Raw genomic sequence first — 23957 nt, forward strand, 5'->3', positions numbered from 1 at the left:
AAATAAATTTATTTAATTTCATTTCAGTAAGAAATTGCACTTCGTTACATGATAATAATTATTGTTTATTGTCTTATTTTTCTTTTGAACTTTGGTCGCCAATAAAAGACAATTATTCTCGATCGAAGGCTCTTTTTTACTCGAACACGCTTTTGTATAGAAAATTATGTAACTTGTTTTTTACGTGTTTTGTTATAAGAATGAATAATTAAGTTTTAAAATATTTATTTATTTTTTATCTTTAAATTATGTTTGTTGATTATAATTATTGTCGGATATACCTAATAGCATACTTATACACAATTATGAGTTGTTTTTTTTATTAAATTATACAGGTTTTAAAAACTTATAGGTAATTAGTATGATATAATACTTTGTACGCGCTTGAACAGATTTTTCTTATATAATAATTATAATAAAAAAAAAACTTGAAAGATGTCAAGGGACACCCGGATGGAACGAATTTCCTTTCTCTATGGGGGAGCGAGACAGACAGAGAAACACGCGCACGCCGCACTAAGCACAACTAACTATTGCAAAAAGTATCGTTACAACTTTTCGTCTTAATTTTCGTTCTTCGTTGGAACTTCGTTCCAATGAATTATATGTATAAATTAAAAAATGGTTGACAGATAAACAAAACAAAGTTGAAAATTAATGAGAACATTATTTATCTTTATTTGCTTTTATGTATGTTTGTTAAATATGTAAATATATAACAGTTTCGGAGTTAACATTTTTACACTAAAATGATACACAACAACTATATTAATAATCTATTATTTATATTAATAAATTATATCTATCTACATAATATGAATATGGTTACAATACAATTTTATAGCATTACGCATAATTAAAGAAACTGAAAAAGTGTTATTAAGATTTGCTGAGAATTTATAAACTAGGTACCCAGTTGGGACAAAAAAGTATCTAAACGTCTTATAGACATTGCATATTTATTTAAAAATACATGGGAATTGAATCATTTACTACAAAGGAAGGACAAAAAAATCATCCCTGTTAAAAAAAATTAGGAGTTGATTTTTGGAAAAAAATGTCCCTTGTTCTCCATATTATCATCCCAAGCATAGTTACGTAAACTTCATATTCGTAGATTTGCATACAGTATTATAAATTTTTCTAAAATATAAATAAATTCTTGCGAGTTATAGAATAGACTATATGTAGAATTATGAATAATATGAAGTAAATAATTTTGATTCTTTTTTCCACAGATAATAAACCATCGGCCATATGACGCGAGCGCATCACAACGAACGACTCCATTTTGTATAAACAGACAGGCAAACAGACATAATGTCTTCAAAGGCGATATACGAGGCGGCCGGCAAGGATCTTATAAATAGGTTGGTATTGTTGACACAATGTTAGTTAATCCTCCGAAACGGCTGGACCGATGCTCATGAAATTTTTATAATATTTATCATAATTTTCCAGGCACATAGCCCCCGGCACTGCATTGGTGCCATGCAGGTACGCTGTCTTCGAACAGGGGACGATATGGGAAGACGAACTGGGCAAAAACCCCTGGTTGACTAAGGAGGTAAAATAATAATTTGTCTAAAATTTTTTATTGTATATAGAAATGTGGAAAAATCTATACTTCGGAAGTCTGACAATTTTGTTTATGTACTGTTTTTGTGGTAAAAATAAGTAGATCGAAAAATTGTAACTTCTGTAGTAAATGCACTTGAAAGTGAATTTATATTTGTCTTCGTTCACAGTTACATGGTTGCTTTTATATTTGTGATAGTTTTGAGAGAAAAAATATCGAAATTGACATTACGAATAAATTCTATGAAATTATTACACTTGAAGCTCAATATATTTGAAAATTCGAAATAATACAGTCAAGCGAAATAGTTTTTTTATGGCAAGGATTCACCCGCTTCGCTAAAACCTAGTAAATTATATACTAATACGTTCCTCTTGAATCACTACCTATTAAAAAAATCCCATCAAAATCTGTTACGTAGTTTTAAAGATTTAAGCATACATAGGGACTGAGAAAGCGACTTTGTTTTATACAATGTTAATTTATGTACTATTAGATATATTATTGGTTATTTCCATTGAGATAATAATACTACGTATGGAGGAGACACCACGAACAAAATCTGTGCGCCATTTTTTTGCTCTAAGTTTTAAAAATTATTATCTAGTTAGGTACTTACCGATGAAAGTTATTCCTTTGCACTTTTCCGTATTATTTGTATTATTTGTGCAATATCGTAACACACACGAAGGCTTATTTGATGCGTTTCACTTTAAAACAAATAAAAAATGAGCGTGCAGTTACGCCGTATGGCGTATGTTGAGCGGAACATAAGTGATGTAGGCGTTGTCGTCTCCATATGTATATCTCAATGATTAATACTATGTAAATTTATATACTATTAGATATATTATTGGTTATTTCTATGTATTTTTACATTCCAGCAACTGGTCGTAAAACCTGACCAGCTGATCAAACGGCGAGGCAAACTGGGCCTCGTGGGCGTCAACAAGAACGCCGCAGAAGTGAGGAAATGGATCAGCGAGCACTCGGGCAAGGAGCAGCAGGTCGGCGCCGCGGTGGGCAAGCTGAGGCGGTTCGTGGTCGAGCCGTTTGTTAAGCACGAAGCGGTGAGTTGTGTTGTAGAGTGGGGGTAGAGTAGAGCGGGAGTGTGGTAGAGTGAAGTGGGGAAATGGATCAGCGAGCACTCGGGCAAGGAGCAGCGGGTCGGCATCTTCCGAAGCCAGAGAAATATATCATTCACACACAATATCAAATAAAATGTATTACATCTCAAAACCAGAAAAGTAAATGGAGAAATGATAGCTTTTTTTAAGTTTAATAGAAAAAGAAAAAATATATCTCGTCTCTGTAGAAAAAAAAGTTTTGAGAGGTGTGAAGGGACACCCGGGTGGAACGAAGTTACTAAAATAGCTGATTTGTTTTCTATGAGAGAGAGAGTGAGAGTCTCTGTCTGTCGCAAAAAGTGTCGTAACAACTTTTCGTGAGAATTTTCTCCGTCTAGCCCCCTTTCACAACGCGCGATAAGGAACTTCGTTCCAAAAACATTAAATATATTTATCGTGCCCGAGAGCCCCAAAAAAAACCAATTTTCAAAGATTACTTTATTGAAGAAATATTACAATTAAAAATTATACATTAAAATTACTTTAAATACCAATGGACTGGCTCAAGGTTGGAGGCCAAGTGAGGTGGAATCCACAGCGGCGATCCAATTTCGATATCGACGCGAAGTCAGCAAAATGTTTGTTACCGATGAATATGTATGCACGCAGAGGCGACCATAAAATATGCCAAAGATTATGCAATGGTATAGAGGCTTAACTTGTAGATTTTACTATAGGCTTGGTAGTATATAACACCTCCCCCCTTAGTTCAAGGACTATTTTTGAACGACAGGAAAAAATGTCATTGGCAGCTTTCCACAGTCTTGGCTTGGTCCAGGTTCAGCATAGGTTTGTTCTTGGCGAGGCTTCTTGCTTGATTGGCTTCTTTCTTCATTCTTCTTTCTTCTGTTCAGGATTAATCTTCTGCCCAAAATTATAAGAGAAAGTGCAATAGCACTGCATAATATAGTATAGAAAGGAATAGTTGTATTATAGAACATTGGAATTTGTTCTAATTGAATAGGTTCTTGATGGTGAATCTTGTCTTGAATTTCATGAAGTTTCTTCAGGCTGATTGAATTACTTTTAATAGAGAAGGATAAGGTAGGCTCCTTTACATGAGCCGAAACTTTAGTAATTTTTATGGGCTGTCCTTTGATATGATCGTTGGTGTTGACAATGGTGAAGTCTTCTGTGTGCAGCTTGCAGGTAGGTGGTATTGTGGCGAGGTAGCTTCCATTGAGATTAATGATTTCTTCTCTTTCGCAGGATAACCGGGCTTCAGTTGGAGACGGGAACACGACGACGTAGTGGCGGTCATCAAGTTTTTCCATTGCAGGTTTCATCAGGTTTACGGTAGTCATTTCGCAGGACCTTTCTTCATGGAGATTTCCTTCAACGATGTTGCTGATACAGTCCGGCTGAGGTTTCAGCATGTGGTGGAGCTCGTCTTCACATAAGTACCTCATGCCTGACTTCGGGCATTCTGCCTCTATATACACGTGCATATTACCAGTGATTGCAAGGAAAGGAGAAGGAGGGATTATAGCTTGCCTATTTTTATTAGGAACAATAGCTAATTTATAAAAGTTATATTCAAGTGGTGAAACTATAGGAAATTTAAAAGCAAAAACTAACTGATCTCCATTAAAATAAGATGCTGGCTTAATTATATCGTAATAGTCTCTAATTTCCAAATCTAATATTTCTTCTTTATTATAAAATGTCTTAAGCTTACTTAACATATTTTTCATTACACCTATACCTATCATAGAATGATGAGTGCGCGAAGCACTGCAAAATGCTAGCGCATTCTCTAACCTACTTATTTCGCTTACTAAACTGTCTACATTATTACTGCTTATTGCTAATGCTTGTGCGAATTTCGCAAATTTAACTATATCCGGTGAAGGAAATGAGTCAGGGTTTAATATCATAAATAATGTTTTATTAATTTTATTTTGACTTTCTATAATTTCAGCAATAATTTTATTTTGTTCATCCATCCAATCTTTGCTAAGACTGATGTGATGATTCTGTTCAATAACTATTTTATCTTGATTTTTCTTAAGTACTGAAAGAGCTTGATCATACTTTACTGCATCCGAATAATCTAAGTTTCCAGTTATACTCTTAATTACTGACCCAAGACTATCTATTAAGCCTCTCTTAAACCTTAAGGGTTCTAGAGTTTTTAATTGTTGCAAAGCAAAATCAAGTTTATCACTTAAATAATCTATTTGCGATTCATAGACAGCATAAGTAAGGTTATCTAACTTATTTCTAATTTCACTTAACTGAGACTGCACTAAACTAATGTTAGAATCTATTTCCCTTAATTGTATAAACTGTAAAAATGTATGATAATGATGGGTTAGTTGCATGGGACCTAACTTAAAGGGTAAAATTCCAGGGCTTTCTCCAAGATCTTCAAGTTTTATCTCGAGAGCTAGTGTCGTTGTGAGAAGCATCATGATCAGCACCCTGCAACAATTTGGCGGTCTTAGGGATTCGTTTTAGCCTATTTTTAGCTATAGGAGCTTTCTTTTTGGATGTATAAATATGAATAGGTAAGTTTGCTAAAACAGTGTCCTGGGTATATCGAGGTGCGAGTTTAGATCTGGAAGCTGAGGGGTTACTGACAAAAATCTGCTGGTTAGGTTCATAATCTACTTCATTTTCTCTAGTTTCATTACGTTTTTCAATGATAGCTTCTCTGTTAGCTAATGATGATTCATTTACAACGTCATAAACCTGTTTCATTTGTTCTCTATGAGATTGCATATACTGTTGAAGTAAATGAATAGTTAAATCGACGTCAGTAGGGTCACGTGGATCAGTATGCCCTAATATAAGGTCATAGGGTTTACATTTAGTAAAACTGTGTATGGAGCTATTATATGCAATTAAAGCGTAAGGCATTAAATTAATTACAGGTTGATCACGCTGTTTTAATTTTAATATGCGGAGATGTTCAAGCAAAGTCGAATGAAAACGTTCTATATTACCATTAGCGTTAGGGGAATGAGCCAAAGTTTGATGATGAATTATTTTATGAATTTTACAAAATTCTGAAAACATCTGGTTATTAAATTCTGTACCCTGATCAGTAATTATGGTAAGTGGTAAACCGTGGTGAGTACTAAATGTTAACAAAGCCTGTATGACGCTGAGTGCCGTGCCATCTCTAAGTAAGTATGCCTGTCCATATTTCGAAAAAACATCTATAAGGGTTACATATTTTTCATTATTAGCTGTAAAGGTGTCCATATGTACGATCTCAAAAGGTTTTGTAGCTGGGGGTACTAAATTAAGCTTAGGTCTTATAGGGTTCCTGTCATACTTAGCTTGACCACATATTGTGCAATCATTAATATACTTTGTAATATGTTCTTTCATTTCAGGCCAGAAGTAACGTGCTGAAAGTGCAAGGTAGCATTCATTTATCCCGCGATGATTGGTTTTGCCTTCATGATAATTACGAATAATTTCTTGTTGCCTAAGATATTCCTTGACGTTTTCTAATTCTATTTTAGCTATGAAAACTTTCATGCAAGAGCTTTTAAATTTTTCTTGTAATATTGGGACTATTTTGTACATACCTAACGGAGGGTTAATAAGTATACCGGTCTTTATTTTAGGGTTTACATGTTCTTTAATAGCATTGATTAAATCTGTTTCTAAATTTGATTCTGATAATTGTATAGATATCCTGGAATGAGTATCGAACGGTTTGGTAACTGTTGCACGTTTCTTTACATCACTAACAATATTTAAAACTAACTGGCGATGAAATTTATTTAAGGGCTCAAAGGATATAGGTATTTCAAGGATTGGGTTTTCATTACAGGTATGGGCGGTCATGGTACTTTCGGAGTCGTCGGCTACAGATACTTTGGATGTATTGCCTACTATTGAACTTATCTCTTCGTTAAAGATTTCCACACGAGATAGAGCGTCGGCGTTTGTGTTCTTTTTGCCGGGCTTATAATGGGTAGTAAAATCAAACTCGCTTAATTTTAATCTCCATCTCGTTAGTCTAGAATTTGGTTCCTTCAGACTCATAACCCACTGTAATGGTTTATGGTCCGTTAAAATTTTAAATTTACGGCCAAAAAGATATGGACGAAAATACTTAGTTGCCCATACTATGGCTAACAATTCTTTTTCAATTGTGCTATAATTTACTTCGCTGTCATTCAAAGTACGAGAAGCGTACGCTATTGGTTTGTCGGATCCTATGGGTCCTTGTGAAAGTACTGCACCTATTGCAAAATTAGAAGCGTCAGTTGTCAGTAAAAAGTCCTTGTCAAAGTCAGGGTATATTAAAATAGGATCATTAGTTAAAAGTGTCTTACATCGTTCGAAACTGTTAACGTAATCTGAGTCAAAAGTAATTTTCTTTCCCTTTTTTAAACATTGAGTTAATGGTTTCGTGATCTTAGCAAAATCGGGAATGAATTTTCGGTAATAGCCTACTAAACCCAGGAATGATTTTATTTCTTTAGATGTTTTAGGGATAGGGAATTTTTGAATTGCCGAAATTTTATCGGGATTAGGTTTTATTCCTTCTTTAGTTATTACATGTCCTAGATATGCCGTCTCGTGTTTTAAAAATTCTGATTTGTCAAGCTGAATTTTAAAGTTAGATTCACGTAATCTTTGGAAAACTTTTTCTAGATTTATTATATGTTCCTGTAATGAAGTTGAAAAGACAATTATATCGTCGAGATAAACCAAGCAAATGACATTTTGAAGTCCTTTAAGGATATTATCCATAACTCTTTGGAACGTGGAGGGACTATTTTTTAAGCCCATTGGCATTCTGAGAAATTCATATTTGCCGTTTTCTACACTGAAAGCGGTTTTATGTATATCCTCCTCCGACATTTCCACCTGATAGAAACCTGATGCTAGATCTAAGGTTGTGAAATATTGACATTTCCCTAATTTGTCAAGAATATCATTGATGTTAGGTATGGGATATTTGTCGTCGATTGTTTTTTCGTTAACCTTGCGAAAATCAATGACTAATCTCCATTTCTGCTTCCCCGAGGCGTCCATTTTTTTAGGGACAATCCAGATCGGAGAGCTCCAGGCAGATTCCGATGGTCTAATTATGCCCTGACTTAGCATTTTTGAAATTTGGTCTTTTACCTCATCACGCAAAATATATGGATAACGGTAGCTTTTTGTATATACGGGGACCTCATCATGTGTACGGATTTTATGTTTAATTTTGTTCGTAAAAGACAAAGATTCTCCTTCTATATAAAAAACGTCTGCATATTTACTACAAAGTGCTGTTAAATTGGCTTTTTCTTCCTCATTTAAATGGTCTATTCGCAAACGTGAAATAACGTCACTGGCACGGTTTGTAGATTCTAGTGAAAATTCGGAATTAAAAATAGTTGCTTCTGTCGGATGTTCTAATGAAAAAATTATGTCATTTTTAGTATGATTGGTTACTTGAACTATGGCTTTATTATTTTTAACTGTAGTTAAACATTCACTTATAATGCAATTGCAAATTATTTGTTCTGGCACTAAAACTTCACCATCCGCGGCGTTTATTGGTAATCTAAGAAGTAAAGAGGTTTCACTTGGAATAATCTTTTCATACAAATTTAAATTTCGGGAATTATATAACTTAATTGGGTTTATGGCATTTTTAGTAATTAATGTTGAATTTTTAAGATCTAATTTAGCTTCAAATTTAGTTAACAAATCCATCCCTATCAGACCTTCAAAATAATTATGAAATTTATATACGTATAATTTAATATTACAGTCATCATTGAATTCTTCAAAACAAGGTAAGGTAATTGAATAATTGTTTCTACTAGTTGCATGAACGTTAGTGACTTCGAACGGATCAAAATTTAGTGGTATGCCTGGAAAATATTGTTCTACGGCCTGTGGACTAATAAAGGATTGATTTGCTCCAGTATCTATCAAAAATTTTAAATAGAATCCATTTCCGAAGGAAATGCGAATAAATGGCAATTGGCGTTGAGTTTGGAGATTTAATTCTATTTTAACTTTTTTGTACTCTGAACTTTCTGAAAATTTTCATTTGTTGATGGGTTTGGTTCTGACTGGGGCTGTTCTACTAACTCCTCAACTATAGGGCTTTCACTATATTCATATTGGTTCATTACAGGATAGTCATTATAATAACCTTCATAATTGTAATAATCATCATAGTAATTATAGTAATCATCATAATTATAATAATCAGGAGTATCGTATTCTAAGCTTGCACATTCATTCACATTAACATCTCGGTGTTTAAAATAATTAGAGGGTGGTGGATTGCCCTGTTTGGACCAATTCCATCCACTAGGACCTGGTTGCATCGGTCTTTCCCTAGTCACAAAATGAGAAACTCCACTCATAGGCTTAGGGCCTTGAGATGATGGTTGCGGTCTAGTTTGTACTTGGAAACCTTGATTATTATTTGGAAGTGGTGCACTAAAAATTTGTTGGGTGCGCGTGGGCATTCGAGGTTGATTAAAAGGCATTTTAAATTGATGTTGGGGTGAAAATGGTGGCTTATGCATAAATTGTGGTCTAGACGGACCTGGCATATTAAAATTATTAGGCCTGAAGGGCTGAAAACTATGAATAGGCATTTTAAAAGGCTGATTATTGTCACTAGGTTTTCTATCTGATACGTGTGAATTCCTATTCTGAATATACATGGTATTAATTTCTTCGTGTACTAACTCTAGAGCTTTTTCTATCGTTTCCGGACGCATGCATCTAATACGGGAACCTAAAGGATCTTTTAATCCACGTAAAAATGCTTGAAGGGTTAATTTTTTATAAAGTTCTCGTTTAGCATCGATAGTGGAAACAAGGGATTCATGCAGTGAAACATAAGTCATAACTGTACTGAATAAGTTCTGGCAACGTTCATAAAATTCTTGCGGCGTGTTAGACCCTTGTGTTAATAAAGCTAGATCATTGTATAGTGCAGTTTCGTCTCTTTGGTCTGCGAAATTATTTATTAAAGAATTACGAATGCTAGTCCAATCGTTGGGGATACCGTTGGCATTAATTTGTCGCGCGGCAGCACCAACTACTTTGTTCAAAATTCCATTTAAAAGACCCGAATTAATTAATTGATCACCGGCCTGACCATACTTTGCAACTAACTGATCACAAATATTAATAAATCTTACTAAAACATGAGAATTTCCATCAAATTCAGGAACTAAACGGAGGGCTTTACAGATATCATCTAGGGTAGCCATTTTAGATTCTTCAAATTGTCTTAAATTATCAACTAAAATATCCCTGTTAATTTCGCTAATTTCTGAATCGTCAAGTTGTCTTAATCTATCAATTAATTCTTCCCTACTACTCATTTAATTAATATATTAACACAAATCTAAATTTAATAATTATTATAATAGAAAATGATTTTAATTTCCTTCAATTTTAATTTTTAAAATTTATTAAATCAAAAGAAAATTTCAATTCTTATTAATTTAAATTCCTATACGCTTATAAAATATTCCTACACTGTTCGTTGATTTTCACGATCGAAAATTTTATAACACGTGTTGAAATAAAAAAAATCTAAAACTAACACAGGAAATAAAGGAGCAATCACTGAAATAAAGTGTACTCACATAGATCTCGGCATTTCTTGGGAGGTATCGAAGTTTGGATGCTCGGCCACGTTGTTCTTCCAATTTCCGGTTCGGCTGGAAACGCCTATCTCCTCCAGAATTTTCCCTAATTTTCTATCCTGGGGGACCCGGAAATCCTACCGACTGCGCCAAATATATTTATCGTGCCCGAGAGCCCCAAAAAAAACCAATTTTCAAAGATTACTTTATTGAAGAAATATTACAATTAAAAATTATACATTAAAATTACTTTAAATACCAATGGACTGGCTCAAGGTTGGAGGCCAAGTGAGGTGGAATCCACAGCGGCGATCCAATTTCGATATCGACGCGAAGTCAGCAAAATGTTTGTTACCGATGAATATGTATGCACGCAGAGGCGACCATAAAATATGCCAAAGATTATGCAATGGTATAGAGGCTTAACTTGTAGATTTTACTATAGGCTTGGTAGTATATAACACATTTCTATAAAATAAACAAATAATTTCTTTAAAATCATTTATCAACTCCTGCACTTTATTTTTACTAACAACCAAATTACATATAACTAATACCCAATATATTCTCGTGTTTCAGAACGAAGAAATGTACCTCTGCATCCAGTCAGGCAGACGCACAGACACGATAATGTTCCACCACCAGGGCGGTGTGGATGTTGGCGATGTGGACGCGTTGGCTATACGGCTTGATGTGCGTATGCAATTATATATTTATAATTTTTTTTCTTTAATTAATAAATTTATTTAGCGGTATATTTTTAGAATATTTTTTTGTTTTTTAGTTAGTTCGATTCCCGGTCGAAGCAAGTGAATTTTATAAAATCTTTGAATTCATTTCTATTTATTTTTAAAAATAAAGGAATGTTGCCCTTCAGCAAAAATCCTATCTTCAGTATTTCAAGTACTTTCCCTCCAAGGCCCATCGAAAATTTCCACACTGTATATTATGCAGTTGCAAATTTTGTAAAATTAAATTCTAATACTTACATGATTTTAAAAGAGCAACTGTGAAGTTTCTTGCCCGTTCTTCTCAATATCTATTGAGAAGAACGATATAGCTTTCCGAATCGGTGGTAAACTTTAAAAACACGTTATGACGAATCAAAAGTGCTTCTAGAAGAAGTCTAATTGAATAAATAAATGTCTGAGTTTGAATCTTAAATATAGTTTAAAACTATAAAACACGCTTAGACTCAGCGCAGATATGGCGAAGCGCAGTGCAGAGCATTTCTCATTGTCAAACTATTATCGACATTGCCCTCATTATTTGGCTTTTTACGATTCAACTCATACTCCTTGATCGAGTTTAAAAATTATTTTACAAATATAGAAAACGATATTTCTACCGATCAACATAGATTATTAATTAAGCTATTGCATAGCTTCTATCGCGGGCCTTGAGCGCGGGGACCGAATCGAGAAATTCCGTAACGAAAAAACCTCACGCTCCCCACTCCGACGGGCGGAGGTGTGGCTTGAAGGCATAGCATGCAATAGCGCAACCGCCCCAGTCCCCGAGTGACACACGTCTTTTTTTTATACTACATCAATCAATGCAGGAAATATATATTTTTTTTTTTTTTTTTTCAGATTCCCGTGGATACTTTTCCCACTGGTGAAGAAATTGACCGCGTGCTGCTGAAAAACATCAAATCCGCTACGATTAAGAGGTAATTATTATAAAATAGAGCGTGTGTCAGAAGTGAAACTTCTTTGGCAAGATTCAAAGATACCAAAATCGCCGCCTTACTCCATGACGTGATGGTATTGCCATGACGCGATGGTATAAAAGAGCGTGTGTGTCGAGCACACGTGTCAGAAGTGAAACTGCTTTGGCAAGATTCAAAGATACCAAAATCGTTGCCTTACTCCATGACGTGACGGTATTGGCATGACGCGACCTTGAAATTTTACTCTCAACGCGCCTAAAGAAGTTTCACTTCAAAAACTAAATATTATATTAAAGTCACTAGCTGTGCACCGCGGTTTCACCCGCATTGCTTCGCTCCTGTTGGTCTTAGCGTGTAGCCTATAGCCTTCCTCGAAATAATTTTTCAAATCGGAGCAGTAGTTCCTGAGATTAGTGCGTTCAAACAAACTCTAGCTTTATAATATAAGTATAGATTATCAATAACGGTGTTATAATAATAAAATATTTCATTTTTCCTTCCAGGATACTAACTACGTTCATACTATCGCTATACCGCGTGTTCGTCGATCTATACTTTACGTATATGGAAATTAATCCCATAGTAATCACAAATGAGCGGTTATATCTCTTAGATTTGGCGGCAAAATTGGATCAGACCGCTGATTTTATTTGTGCCAAGAATTGGGGCGAGATTGTATTCCCGCCGCCGTTCGGAAGGGACGCGTACCCGGAGGAGGCGCATATAGCGGATTTGGACGCGAAGAGTGGAGCTAGCTTGAAGGTGAGTCGAGAAGAGAAGAGTTACTGGGGAAAAAGAGACAATATGTCAAAAAAAAAGATGGTTTTCTGGAAAAAAATGTATTAAAGCGTTATTTTTCTGGGTAAATTGGGCTAGTTTTATGATAAGTGAAAAAGAGTAGAAAGAGTGATGTGAAAAGAAGTCCTTATTTCTTATCATTTTCAGCGATCCCTATAATACTATTTCAATTAAAACTTTTCCTTTTACTAAACAGCGATAAAGTCAATGAAGACATTGTTCCAATAACGCGCAGTCCGAAAGAAATTTTACCTACTTGAAATAATAGAAATGAAGCTAATTATATTAGAAATGAAGCGAAATTTTCTCACAACTTTTTTTTTCGCATTAAAATATAAGATTACTATACTTCTCAAATTTCTTTCGTCTATATTAAAGGTGAACATTTGATCATTGTCCAATTCAATTTCTTATTTTCGCTTAGGTTAATAATTAGTTATTTTTGGTAATTTTTCCCATAAAACTTTCCATTTTCTCATTAAATGATCGTTTTTTTTTTCTTTTCTCCTTCAGCTAACGGTGCTAAACAAGTCCGGTCGTATCTGGACCATGGTGGCTGGTGGCGGTGCGTCCGTTGTATACACGGACACAGTATGTGCTTTAGGCGGCGCGGGCGAGCTCGCCAACTATGGAGAGTACTCGGGCGCTCCCACTGAGAGCCAGACCGCTGATTATGCGAAGACTATTTTTAGTTTGATGTGCAGGGATAGACATCCTAATGGCAAGGTGAGTAAATGTAGTGTAAAAAGGCCTTTTGGAAGGTTTAAGTGGTAGAATGTGTAAGAAAATTAGGTAAAAAGTTTATAATTAGTAGGTTAGAGGGGGTATTTTGAGAAGTTGTTAAGTATTGAGAGTGCGTGGTGATATCCATAGTTAGTAAGCCATTGAGAATTCATAGTTAGCCAATAAGAATCCATAGTTAGTTAGCCAATGAGAATCCATAGTAAGGCAAATTGCTGTGAATAGCTTACCAGTCGCTCTAAGTTGCTCGATAGACGTAAAGAAACTATGCCCGTCTAAACCCGTATAAACTGTTTCTCTGGATATCAATATCTAATTGAAATTAACGTTAAATACTGATTGAATTATTTGCCTTAGTAAGTGCTAATAAGAGTATTTTTCTTACTTTTTTAATGTTTTTTTTTCTTTATCTATCTTTACCAATTCCAGGTGCTAATCATAGGCGGTGGTATAGCCAATTTCACGAACGTGGCCGACACATTCCGGGGCATCATCACGGCGATAGAAACTTACAAGGACGCCTTACTGCAGTACAACGTGACCATATTCGTGAGGAGGGGTGGACCTAACTATCAGGAGGGGTTGAGGTTTGTTGAATAAAACTTAAAGAAAATTTAATGCATATTGCATATCATCACATAGCCTGACATGACGTCACGTCACATCACACGACGTCGGGTCACATCACACGATGTCGTTTCATATCACAACAGATCAATTCCCTTATATGTACATATACACTTGGTCTAGTAAAAGAGCATCGTTTTTTTTAATGTGAACTTATTTTTTTTTGTATTTGTATTTTCAGAAACGTTTGAAATACAGATAAATAAATTTTTAATATATATATTTTCAATACCCTCGACAAATTCGCGAATTCAGCCAAGTGATTTTAATTTTGATTTGATTTAAAGAAATAATTGTTTCACTTTGTGTTTGAGTCTAATCTCTTTGCAATGATAAATCTATGATGGAAAAGCATCCCTAATCTGTTAATTGTATATTTATTTATAATATACAATTAACAGATTAGGGATAGTGATATTTATAACTTGGTGTGGTATATGCAATTGTGAAATTAATAAATTATTGATACAAAAAATGTTGTAATGTATAAATTTATCCAATTTCATTATATTTTTTTCATATTATTACATAAAACGCACCTGTTGGTCGTAGCGAGATGATCATGATCGATAAATGGGCTATCTAACACTGAAAGAATTTTTCAAATCGGACCAGCATTTCCTGAGATTAGCGCGTTCAAACAAACTCTTCAGCTTTATAATATTAGTATAGACTATAGATTATTTTATTTTTATATTTATTTTACTTTTTTCCAGGCAAATGCGCGAAGTGGGCCACCGTCTCCGTATACCGATGTACGTGTTCGGCCCGGAATCGAACATGACGGCCATAGTTGGCCTCGCGCTCGGACAAGCGCCGATACCGCCCGACCACCAGCTCGACTATGCGCCGAAACAGTTGCCTAAGCCGGAGAAATCGGTGAGTGGACGAAAATGGGAAAAATTGTTTAGGTTCTGACAAAAAAATGTTCAAAATATATTAGGTTTTGAAAAAAAAATTGTGCGTCTCGTTGTCTTAAAGCTCCCATACATTTGATTTCCCATACATTTTATATTCAAAGCAAATGTTTGAAATGAATCATCGGTCTTGTATTACATATCGAGCTCTATTCACAGCTTCTAAATGAACTTTCATTAAAATTTGCGAAGTAATTAAAGCACAAAATCAAATAAAAAAGCAAAACCTTTCATATTAAATGTTTGGAATAGTCATATCTAATCTAATATATATTATAAAGGCGAAAGTTTGTAAGTATGGATGTATGGATGTTTGTTACTCTGTCACGTAAAAACTACTGAACCGATTACAATGAAATTTAGCACACATATAGAGGGTAACTTGGATTAACACATAGGATAGTTTTTGTCCCGGAAATCCCACGGGAACGGGAACTATGCGGGTTTTCCTTTGCAAACGCGGGCGAAGCCGCGGGCGGAAATCTAGTTTCATACTAAATGTATGAATGGAGCGTTTGATATTTTTTTTTTTGGACATTGTAAATAGAGCTCAATGTGGAATACAACGGTATTTCAAAACGAGGATGTCATTTCGAACATTTGCTTTGAACACAAAATGTATGGGAAATAAAATTTATGGGGGCGTTTCATGTAACATTTTTGGGTATTTCTCGTTTTATTAACCGACTTCAAAAAAAGGAGGAGGTTATCAATTCGGCCGGTATGTTTTTTTTTATGTATGTACACCGATTACTCCGAGGTTTCTGAACCGATTTAAGAAAGAAAGAAAGAAAAAGAAAGAAAAGAAATTTATTGCCAAAAAAAAACACAGCCAAACACATTATAAAATTTATCTTACAGTTAGGCAAACGGATACAGCCTCAGCAAAATGCTGCACAAAAGCAGCGCTGATTTTCAGGCTGTACCGGCGATTGCGGTTCGTCTTAGTATTAAAAAAGAATTAAGTCTAGGTACTTAAAATAAATATATATGTAGATAAGGAAGTATATAAATATTAATAATAAAAAAATAAATGCATATAATTTATATTACGGCAGAAACATATAAATAAGAATAATATAATACCAAATATAATAGGAATATAAAATAATGTAATAGGTATATGAAAAGGCATAATATAATGTGTCATATATACATATACAATAAATCGCAGGAAAGTCAAAACAGTACAACATGTGATACGATATGGAAGCCAAGGTTATATAGGTATATCATCACGCCAAGATCAACAGAAAGGTAGCTATTGGGTTGAAGCACGCCAGTCTTCAATTTGCTTCTTTAACAAAGTCTCTTTTAATTTCCTTTTAAATGTTAAGAAGGAGATATCCTGTTTCAATTTTAAAGGTGGCGGTAAGTCATTCCAAATTTTGGACGCGGCGTACTTAAAACTACCCTTGAAGCCTGAGGTGTTATGCTTCGGTATTACCAACTGACTGGTATTCTTACTACGCGTATTGAGAGCGTGATAGTCGTCTATCCACGTAAGTTTATCGTAGAGGTATGCAGGTCGTCTTGCTTTAATCAGTCGAAATGCGAGTGCCGCTAGATGCAGTGTCCTTCTTTCTTTCATCTTAACAATTTTTTTGTCGTTTAGATACGGTGTGATGTGTGCTCGCCTGGGTATTTTGAAACAGAAACGAGCGCATGCATTTTGTACTCGCTGAATGGCTCGTTCTGTTTTCCCGTAAAGGCGTGGACCGTACACAACGTCACAATTATTGAAGAGTGAAAGAATTAGGGACTCGGTAAGTAATATTCGCACTTCTTCTGACAGATGCTCCCTGAAGCCATACAGAACCTTAAGCCTATAAAAAGCATTTCTAATTAATCCCTCAATATGTTCCTGATACCTTAGTTGGGAATCTAATAAAATACCTAAATTCCTCGATACATCTGCCCTACCCACTGCATTATTGTCAAGGACGATATGGATATTATTCATTAGTATTTGTTGGCATTGTTGCTTAGTTCCGAGTACCATGTATTTTGATTTAGCGGGGTTTAAGGCTAAGGAATTCTTCTTCGCCCAGGAGGAGATCAGTTGCAGATCTTGGTTTACCTGATCTATAGTCGGTTGAACATTTTTAGGATCCACATCGTAATATATTTGTGTATCGTCAGCGTAGAGGTGCACCTTGCCATATTTAATTTCATCAACAAGATCTATTGTGTAAATAATAAATAAGAGAGGACTTAAAATCGAACCTTGCGGACATCCGCGGTTTACCTCCTTTATTTCCGACTGTTTCATTTGGCCCTGCGAATCAATACTGACGTATTGTTTTCGGTTAGATAGGTAAGAAGTAAACCAATTGCACGCTTCTTCGTTTACACCATAGTGCATAAGTTTCGCAATCAACAGGTCGACGTCTATACAGTCAAAGGCACGAGTAAAGTCGAGTAATATTAAGAAGCTGCCCCTACCCTTATCACTATTTGACAGTATGTCGTCGGTAACATGGGCCAAGGCCGTTGCAGTCCCATGCCCTCGCCGAGAGCCAGATTGAACCTCGGGAAGAATACATTCATCCTCCATAAACTTGGTAAGTTGCCTACAAACTACCCTTTCTAATACCTTCGACAGAACGGGGAGTATACTGATGGCTCGTAGATCGCTATAGTCACTTACCGTAGACTTTTTAGGCAGTGGTTTAATTTTTGCTAATTTCCAGGTGTCTGGAAACTTCTGTTCTACGAGTGAGGCGTTTACAATTGAAGCGATTATTGGTAATGTTACCGGTAGTGTCATTTTAATCATAGCAGATGTTATTGTATCATGGCCTGCAGCATTTGTATCAATATCTAAAATAATTTTATTCACTTGATCCGCTGTGCAAGGCTGAATTTTAAAGGTGGCATCACTACGTCGAGAATGTTTAAAGTGATTGATATAGTTATAGTCTTTTCCGGTTTGACTTGGGATCCGCGTAAAGAAGTCTGCAATTTTATCTGGATCGCTCACATGATTCGGTAGCATGTAAGAATTTGAATCGCCTTTCACCGCAATCTGTTTTAGATATTTCCACAAAAATTTAGATTTTTTATAATTTTCGTTGATGCATTGAGAAAAAAATGCTGACTTTTCTCGATGTATCGCAGTATTCACCGTATTTCTCAAATCTTTGTAGTATCTGTAGTGTATTCCTAATTTAGTGCGACGCGCTTTTGTCAGAGCCCCATTACGGAGATTGATCATGGCTTTGACTGTCTCCGTAATCCAGGGTCTAGGCGATACGTTAGCTATTATTTTCTTAAGCGGTGCGTGCTTATTAAATAGCGTAACAATGAGACTGTTGAAGTTGTTCACCATTTCGTCGACATTTATTGCGTATTGGACGGTGTTCCACGGAAGAGTTCTTAAGTCTTTGTCAAACTCTTCTTGGTTAATTTTGTTCAACAGCCTTGCATATCTGTATTGGGGTTGAGGTTTTAGTTTTTTTATTGAAAATTCCGTTATAACCAATGCATGATCACTTAGCGATGGGTTGTGAATAACATTTAAACTTTTACATAACTCCGGGGCATCAGTTATCACTAGATCAAGAAGTGTCTCTGATGTACTCGTCACTCGCGTAGCTTCCTTCACCAGTTGATGTAGGTTCTGCTGTGCGAGCACTGCCAGCAGCTCCGTGGCCCTTCCATTATCCGGCTTCAACAGATCAACATTGAAATCGGTAAGTACAAAAGTATGCCTACAGTGCCCAAACATACTTATGGACTCGCTGAGCGCATCAATAGCCATGCCCAAACTTACAGTCTCTGGCCTGTATGCTGTACCCACTGCAATGCGTCCCACTTTTGGTAACGGTTTTACGTGATTCTTTTTTTGTTCAATGCGGGATGGTGTCGAATTGGTCCCATAAAAATTTTATTCGGATAGGCCCAGTAGGCAGTTATTTTATGAGCATTTTTGTCTGTATTTGTAAATGTTGCAAGTGCAAGTTTGAAGTCGGTTGTTTTTAACGCAGTTATTACTTGTTTAAAAAAAGTTATTATTGTCATTTTACTCATTAAGTATAGTACTTTCAATATCAGTTTAAAGTTTTTTGATATCTGCAATTTATATATGAACATAGATTGTAGTCATTTACAACATACAATAATTTAATTCCAATCTATGCTTTTTTTTTATTTTTTTTTTCTGTTTGTATTATGTGGTGCTAAATAAACAATCTTATTCTTATTCTTATGTCTCTCTCCATAATACACGGGTATCGCCGTAAGGATGATACCCGGTCCTTTGGAAGGCTTACGTGGGGACACAGGTCCAACACGCAGAGGCCCTTTAGAGAATTTAATGTGTTGTGGGACACCAGCCGCAGCCTGCCCATGGCTGCACTATAGAGATACAGCCCTGGGCAGTCCGCGGCCAATGTAGGACTATTGCAGAAAAATGGAAATGAATAAAACTGGGTTATGGAAGGGGGTGTTAGATGGACTGGTATATTGGGTCTATGGGGGCTATGGACGTCTGCCTTTTCAATATTAAAAATTGAAAATTATGGCAGACGGTGACTCGCCAGTTCGGTCGATGGGCTCCCAAAAAGGTTACCGATAATGGCAACAAGGGGGCAACATCAGCTGAACGGCTGGGGGTGTAGAGAGGTGCGGCACCGGTTTCACCATCGCGAGCCCGCGGGCCCGGAGCGGGTTTCCCCGCTATTACGCCATTAGACACTTCCACCCCCGAGCATATAGCTCTAGCGGCTCCACTCTGGACGGCCAACAAAGGCAAGCCAGAGGTGGGGGATCCTGAACCTCGTCATTGTTCACTCCGAACTGCCACCGGGACAGCCCAGAGGTGAGGACAGGGACCTCCCCCGGGAGCGCTCGGTTCCCGCGGGGTCGCTACTCCCCGACACCTCGCCACAAGGTGCCCTGCGGGGTGACTGACTGCACGGCTGGGATATCTATTGTAGATATGCCAACCGGGGGCGATGGGGTCGTCACATCCCTACGCCTTTTATTCTTATTCTTATTATTATTCTTAACACATTTTTACTCTTTTATCACAATTACCTTTATTTCCCCTCACAGCCAGCGCCACAAATCGAGCTGCCAGAACTCACAAACCAACTCCTGGACCTGGTCTGCTCACAAGCGCCGACCAGAATGGACCTGGGCCAGCAGACGTCGACCGCACGACCGCTGTTCAGTGACAGGACCAAGGCGATCGTTTGGGGCATGCAGAATAGAGCTATCCAGGTAAGTTTGGGGTAAAAACGCCGTGTTAAGCGTGTTTTCCCCGACTTTTTAGCTTGTTTTTACCGGTTTTACGCAGTTTTTCTAGGAGTTTTCGTGTTTTCCCGGCTTTTTTGGAAGTTTTGACATGATTTTCGAGGATTTTCGCTGTTTTTTCATATAGATCTACTCGCAGTCACTCAATAATATGAATCTGGGTTAGTTTTAAGGTATTTTCTTGTCTAGAGCTAGTCGCAAGCACCTTCCAAATAAATATATAAGTATGTGTTTGCTACAAAATATAATTGATATTAATATGTACTTATACCATTCCCATTCTTAAGTATTGGTTATGTGTTCATCCGAGTAAGAACCGTAAATAGTTAATTCTAAATATAATAGTCCTGAATATGTGAAAAATTGTAAATGTAATCCCTACTAACATTATAAACTACTAATATTATAAACTAGCGGTCCGCCCCGGCTTCGCCCGTGGTACCTATTTACTTTTTCTCTACATAAGAACCATCCTCGGTCTTCATGGAATATAATAAAAAAAGAATTATCGAAATTAGTTCAGCCGTTCTCAAGTTATGCGCTTACCAACACATTTTGGGATTCATTTTTATATTATAGATGCGAAAGTAACTCTGTCTGTCTGTCTGTCTCTTACGCTTTCCCGCTTAAACCTCTCAACCGATTTTGATGAAATTTGGCACAGACAATCTTTAGACCCTAAGAAAGAACATAGGCTACCTTTTATCAAAACAACACGCGGGCGAAGCCGCGGGCGGAAGCTAGTTGTAAATACATATGGATATTGTGTCTGAAATAAAGAAAGAAAGAAGAAAGAAAGAAAGAAAATACATTTATTTGGCAATCAGTAAGACACAATCATCACAAAACATTAATAAAAGCAAAACAAAAACATACAAAAAAAGAAATGGAAACAATAAAAAATAAAATAAAATAAAACAATGTAATATGAAAGTGCCTCGGTATCGCCAAAAAGGATCAAGTTCAGCATGTGCCAAATAAAGATCTATTTATTTATTATGTTCCAAAAATGATTTCTTAAATTGGATTATATAAAAAAAGTTTTTTTTTTCTTTTTTTTATTAATTATTTACTTGATACATTTCAGGGCATGCTCGACTTCGACTACATATGCCGTCGCGCGGAACCGTCCGTCGTGGCGATAGTGTATCCGTTCACGGCTGATCATAAGCAGAAATATTACTTCGGGAACAAGGAAGTTTTTATACCTGGTGAGTTTTGGTTTTAAATTATCCTAATAATATCCTGCTTATCACTACATAGTATAAAACAAAGTCGCTTTCTCTGTCCCTATGTCCCAATGTATGCTTAAATCTTTAAAACTACGCAACGGATTTTGATGCGGTTTTTTTTAATAGATAGAGTGATTCAAGTGGAACGTTTATGTATATAATTTATTAGGTTTTAGACAAAGCGGGCGAAGCCGCGGGCGGAAAGCTAGTAATATTATAAATGCGAAAGTTTGTGAGGATGGATGTGTATGTGTGTGTTTGTTACTCTTTCACGCAAATACTACTGAACGATTACAATGAAATTTAGCACACATATAGAGGGTAACTTGGATTAACACATAGGATAGGTCTTATCCCGGAAATCCCACGGGAACGGGAACTATGCGGGTTTTTCTTTCCAAACGCGGGCGAAGCCGCGGGCGGAAAGCTAGTTTTTCTATAAGAATAAGACGCTGGATATGTTCTGTTTATATTATCTGTCAGTTATGACAAATTAGTTTTTTAGCATACATCTATAATATAAAAATGCATCGCAAAATGTGTTGGTAAGCGCATAACTCGAGAACGGCTGAACCGATTTCGATAATTCTTTTTTTATTATATTCCTTGAAGTACGAGGATGGTTTTTATGTAGAGAAAACGTAAATATGTACCACGGGCGAAGCCGGGGCGTACCGCTAGTTCAAAATAATTAAAAAATATCATATGACAATTAATGATATTTGAAAATATACCTCGCAGATATTATCAAGTAGATAATTTTACAACACAATAATAATTTTTTAATTAGCACCAATAGTTTCAATATTAGTTTAGAATAGCTATCTACCCCGAGTTCGCCTGGGTTTATCAGCCATTGAAGATGCCTTTTTGACAGTGAAAATATTTTAAATCGATTCATTAGTTTTGAGTTGGAAAATTAACATTTTTAAAAATCGCCTCACACTCGCTCTTTAAAAGGCATAAAATATCTAAGTGCCGTTGTATTAAACATGTTCAATGTCTATTGTATCTCTTATTAGAAAACTCTGCCTGAAAGTCGCGTAAGCAGAGCTTTACCTTGGACAATTTATTATATATTTTATAATATAACTAGCTTACCGCCCGCGGCTTCGCCCGTTTTAAACGATTTGAGATTTAAACTATCCTATCTCTCAAGTTGGATCAAACTGCACATGGTGTGCGAATTTTATTATAATCGGTTAAGTGGTTTAGGAGTCCATTGAGGACAAACATTGTGACACGAGATTTATATACATATACTAGTGGTCCGCCCCGGCTTCGCCCGTGGTACCTACATGTTTAAACTATCCTATCTCTCAAGTTGGATCGAACTGCACATGGTGTGCGAATTTTATTATAATCGGTTGAGTGGTTTAGGAGTCCATTGAGGACAAACATTGTGACACGAGATTGATATATATTAAGATTAAAGATATTGTGTTTATTTTTTCAGTATTCTGTGACATGGACGTAGCAATGCGGAAGCATCAAGAGGCGACGGTTTTGGTCAACTTTGCGTCTTTGAGATCGGCTTATGATAGCACTATTCAGGTATAGAAAATATTACTAACTAGCAAACCGGGCGAACTCCGTTTCGCCACCGGAGACACCTTTTCTTTGCTATAAACCACACGGAGCCCGAGACCTTTCCAATGGATGCAAAACCGTGGAAATCGGTTCGTGCGTTCTGGGGCCTTAGACAAAGTAACAATTACAAAACGATAACGAAGTTAGAAATCGCAAAAATGTATGGGATTGACATACGCCGCGTTAGATCACGTGGTCTATCTAATGTCAATCCCATACATTTTTGCCTTTTCTAACTTCGTTATCGTTTTGTAATTGTTACTTTGTCTAAGGCCCCAGGAGCTATAGCGTCAGGAAGGAAAACCCGACTTATTTTTATATGTTAGATTAGTTTTACGAAATATTAAAAAGGTTTTTCTAAATAATATTGTAACGAAAAATCGATGTCTGCTTTTTATTTTATATATAGCATATATTTTTTTAATCGTACTAAAATAATTATTATATTAGCCAGTTTCTAAATAAGGTATCTGATTTATTTATAAAATGATAGATATGTTTACAAATAACAGTTAAATTAGTCAACAAAAATCGTAAAAAGAAAAAACAGGATTGTTTACAAATATGTATTTAAAAATTGTATTCATAGAACTATAAAATAAGAATACCATTTTTAATTATACATTACTTAAACATAATATAATTTTGTATGTATGTATGTCACAGGCGATGCAACATCCACAAATAAACACGGTCGTTATCATTGCTGAGGGAATCCCCGAGAACATGACTAGGAAAATCATCAAATTGGCCGATGCCAGAGGCGTAAGTATTTTTTTATTACAAACTAGCTTTCCGCCCGCGGCTTCGACCGCTTTGTCTTAAACCTAAAAGC

General features: G+C 36.0%; 1 protein-coding gene across 3 annotated transcripts in view; it reads left to right on the forward strand.

The window, feature by feature from the left end:
- LOC123702223 (ATP-citrate synthase) overlaps nt 1-23957 on the forward strand; it is a 92017-nt gene that overhangs the window by 56471 nt on the left and 11589 nt on the right. For all 3 annotated transcript variants that reach the window (XM_045649909.1, XM_045649908.1, XM_045649910.1), the window contains exons 2-14: nt 1239-1370; nt 1462-1567; nt 2464-2649; nt 10866-10979; nt 11879-11958; nt 12462-12720; nt 13270-13482; nt 13927-14084; nt 14841-15003; nt 20100-20267; nt 21388-21511; nt 22989-23086; nt 23789-23887. In XM_045649909.1, coding sequence (XP_045505865.1) covers nt 1321-1370; nt 1462-1567; nt 2464-2649; nt 10866-10979; nt 11879-11958; nt 12462-12720; nt 13270-13482; nt 13927-14084; nt 14841-15003; nt 20100-20267; nt 21388-21511; nt 22989-23086; nt 23789-23887 — 1818 coding nt within the window. In that variant the 5' untranslated portion in view covers nt 1239-1320. The remainder of the gene's footprint in view (nt 1-1238; nt 1371-1461; nt 1568-2463; nt 2650-10865; nt 10980-11878; nt 11959-12461; nt 12721-13269; nt 13483-13926; nt 14085-14840; nt 15004-20099; nt 20268-21387; nt 21512-22988; nt 23087-23788; nt 23888-23957) is intronic.

The sequence above is a fragment of the Colias croceus genome, chromosome 23 (assembly GCF_905220415.1).
Source record: "Colias croceus chromosome 23, ilColCroc2.1".
Classification (NCBI taxonomy): domain Eukaryota; kingdom Metazoa; phylum Arthropoda; class Insecta; order Lepidoptera; family Pieridae; genus Colias; species Colias croceus.